The sequence below is a fragment of the Sphaeroforma arctica genome (genome assembly GCF_001186125.1).
Source record: "Sphaeroforma arctica JP610 unplaced genomic scaffold supercont1.356, whole genome shotgun sequence".
NCBI lineage: Eukaryota > Ichthyosporea > Ichthyophonida > Sphaeroforma > Sphaeroforma arctica.
Window position 1 is genome coordinate 72,042 of NW_014040202.1, and position 2,398 is coordinate 74,439.

The 2,398-nt window shown below is 45.2% G+C and overlaps 1 protein-coding gene across 1 annotated transcript in view; it reads right to left on the bottom strand.

Moving 5' to 3' along the window:
* Positions 1–2,398, bottom strand: part of SARC_05536 (hypothetical protein) — a gene marked incomplete at both ends in the record, with an annotated part of 10,664 nt that overhangs the window by 5,557 nt on the left and 2,709 nt on the right. Inside the window, 2 exons of the mRNA XM_014300605.1 lie at positions 215–401; positions 1,536–1,738. Coding sequence (XP_014156080.1) covers positions 215–401; positions 1,536–1,738 — 390 coding nt within the window. The remainder of the gene's footprint in view (positions 1–214; positions 402–1,535; positions 1,739–2,398) is intronic.

Consider the following 2,398-nt stretch of genomic DNA (forward strand, 5'->3'; position numbering starts at 1 on the left):
CACACACACACACACATACAATAACACACACACACACACATACAATAACACACACACAACACATAACACACACACACACACGCACACAAACACACACACACACACAAACATACACGCGCACATACACACACACACACACACGCACATGCATATATGCCATACACTGCGTGCGCGTGTATGTAAATAGCGTGAGCTGTAGCATGCGCACGCATACCTCTGCCCTCCTCCCGTGGCGTGTTGATAGCCTCCTGTATCTCAGCGTGCCTTCTATCATGCCGTTGGCGTTGTTGTTGATACCACTGGCTGTGTGGAAGTTCAGGTCCCATTTCATAAAACACTCTAACAGACTCGTCAGTTCTAGTACGGGTGCCTCTTTCGGCGGGATTGCCCACAAGGAGTACCTGCATGCAATAAAGTGCTGGCATGTATGAATATAAAGCCGTTGCCGGTACGTTTTACCATTACGTTTACCGTTTCGTTTACCGTTACGTTTACCATTACGTTTACCGTTGAGTTTACTATTACGTTTACCAATACGTTTACCGATACGTTTACCAATACGTTTACCCGGTACGTTCACCGTTACGTTTACCATTACATTTACCGTTACGTTTACCGCTACGGTTAGCGTTACACTTTATTTTAGCTTTTCTTGTGACAGGTGTTACTAAAGATTCATGGGGTGTTGGCACCTACAATTGCACTGGCACAGTTGTGTGTAGCCTTACTATGATAGGCAGTACACCCATTGAACGAGGTGCTGGTATAAGAATATACTGACACGTCTGTCTGTAGGTGTCATACAATTGCACTGGCACAGCTGTGTGTAGCCTTACTATGATAGGCAGTACACCCATTGAACCAGGTGCTGGTATAAGAATAAACTGACACATCTGTCTGTAGGTGTATCTATCACTAGCAACGGCTGCAATAGATGAATGCACCAATACATTGCCATGTAGATGCACTTCAGACAGGCGGCCCACACAATCCATGACACGCTGTCATCTAAAAATAGACTGGAGCTTTCACAGAGACCGAATGTCTAGGAGGTTGGATGTCATTGTACGTGAAATAAGGTGTCAAAAACATGCACCGATGACGCATTGTTACACTAAACATGTCAAGAAAGTGAGAAGATTCACGGCCATGTGTACGGATTTCAAAGTACACACACACACACTCACTCATCAATAACTGCAACGGAAACCATATGTCGAATAAACAGCTACCCCATCATCACACCCACAGACAGGCAACCATTCGTTGTGAACACACTCAGATAGACCTAAAGAATATATCTACACACAAACATAACTCACATGACGGTGTTGAGATTCCATTGCTTCTGAATCAACAAGAACAGTGCACCTATCTACAGGAGGTGGCGGGGTGCCCTCAGTTTATGCCAGACACTATTCTAAGAGACACAGATACAAAAATCTGTAGATATACGACACATAGTCAAGACAAACTACACACACACACATATATATATATATATTCTACACATACAATATAGATTGGAGGTGTACCTGCTAGCGGTTGTGGGATCTATGGTGCCTGTTGGCTGTTCGGCTGTGAGCCATTTGTCTATGGGGCGTGGTGTCCATTCGGCCGCCACTCCAAGACTGAGTGTGCCTCCGCTAATGCTGTTACTATTCGATAGTATGTGCGGGGGAAAGTACGCGACCGGCGTACGTTTATACCTACGACCAATCGGGTATGTCCCGATAAGCTGTTTCAGATATCTGCGTGTTGGTTTGGTGGAGGGATGGGTCAGACACCTGGTGTCATACAATGGGGAACAATCACAGGGTGGCCACGCACGACAAGGCTATATGTAACGGTGTATATGAATAAATATACTGGGTACGATACAGCCCCACCATAGAGATATAACGATAGATTGCACTCGGGAAGCTCTCGGTAGTATGTGTGAACAAAGAATCGGATGAGAGGGCACGCGCAGAGCACCACTGAACAATCTGGCCATAGAGACTTACCGTGGCATATAGAGACTCATATGCATCCCAGACAAGTAATTTAAGAGAGGCCATGGGTTTAGGAATCAAACACACACGCACAGACACACACACACACATCCGTACCTAAACTCGAACCCACATCCGCACATGTGACCAGGAACGTGCGCTGACATACATGTTTATGGCGGTACGGATGTGTGGCAATCATATCTAGAAACGTGTACAGATCCACCACTACTTCAAACCAATGAATGGGTGACCACTCGGGTAGACGTGTACATAAAATAAGACTCTCCCAAAACATCTTTGACACTTCTGATAAGAATGTGTACACAAGGTACGAGAATTTTAGTGACGCTTCAAATTGTCGATTCGATTCTTAGTCACAAAATAGGCAAGCAACACTGCCG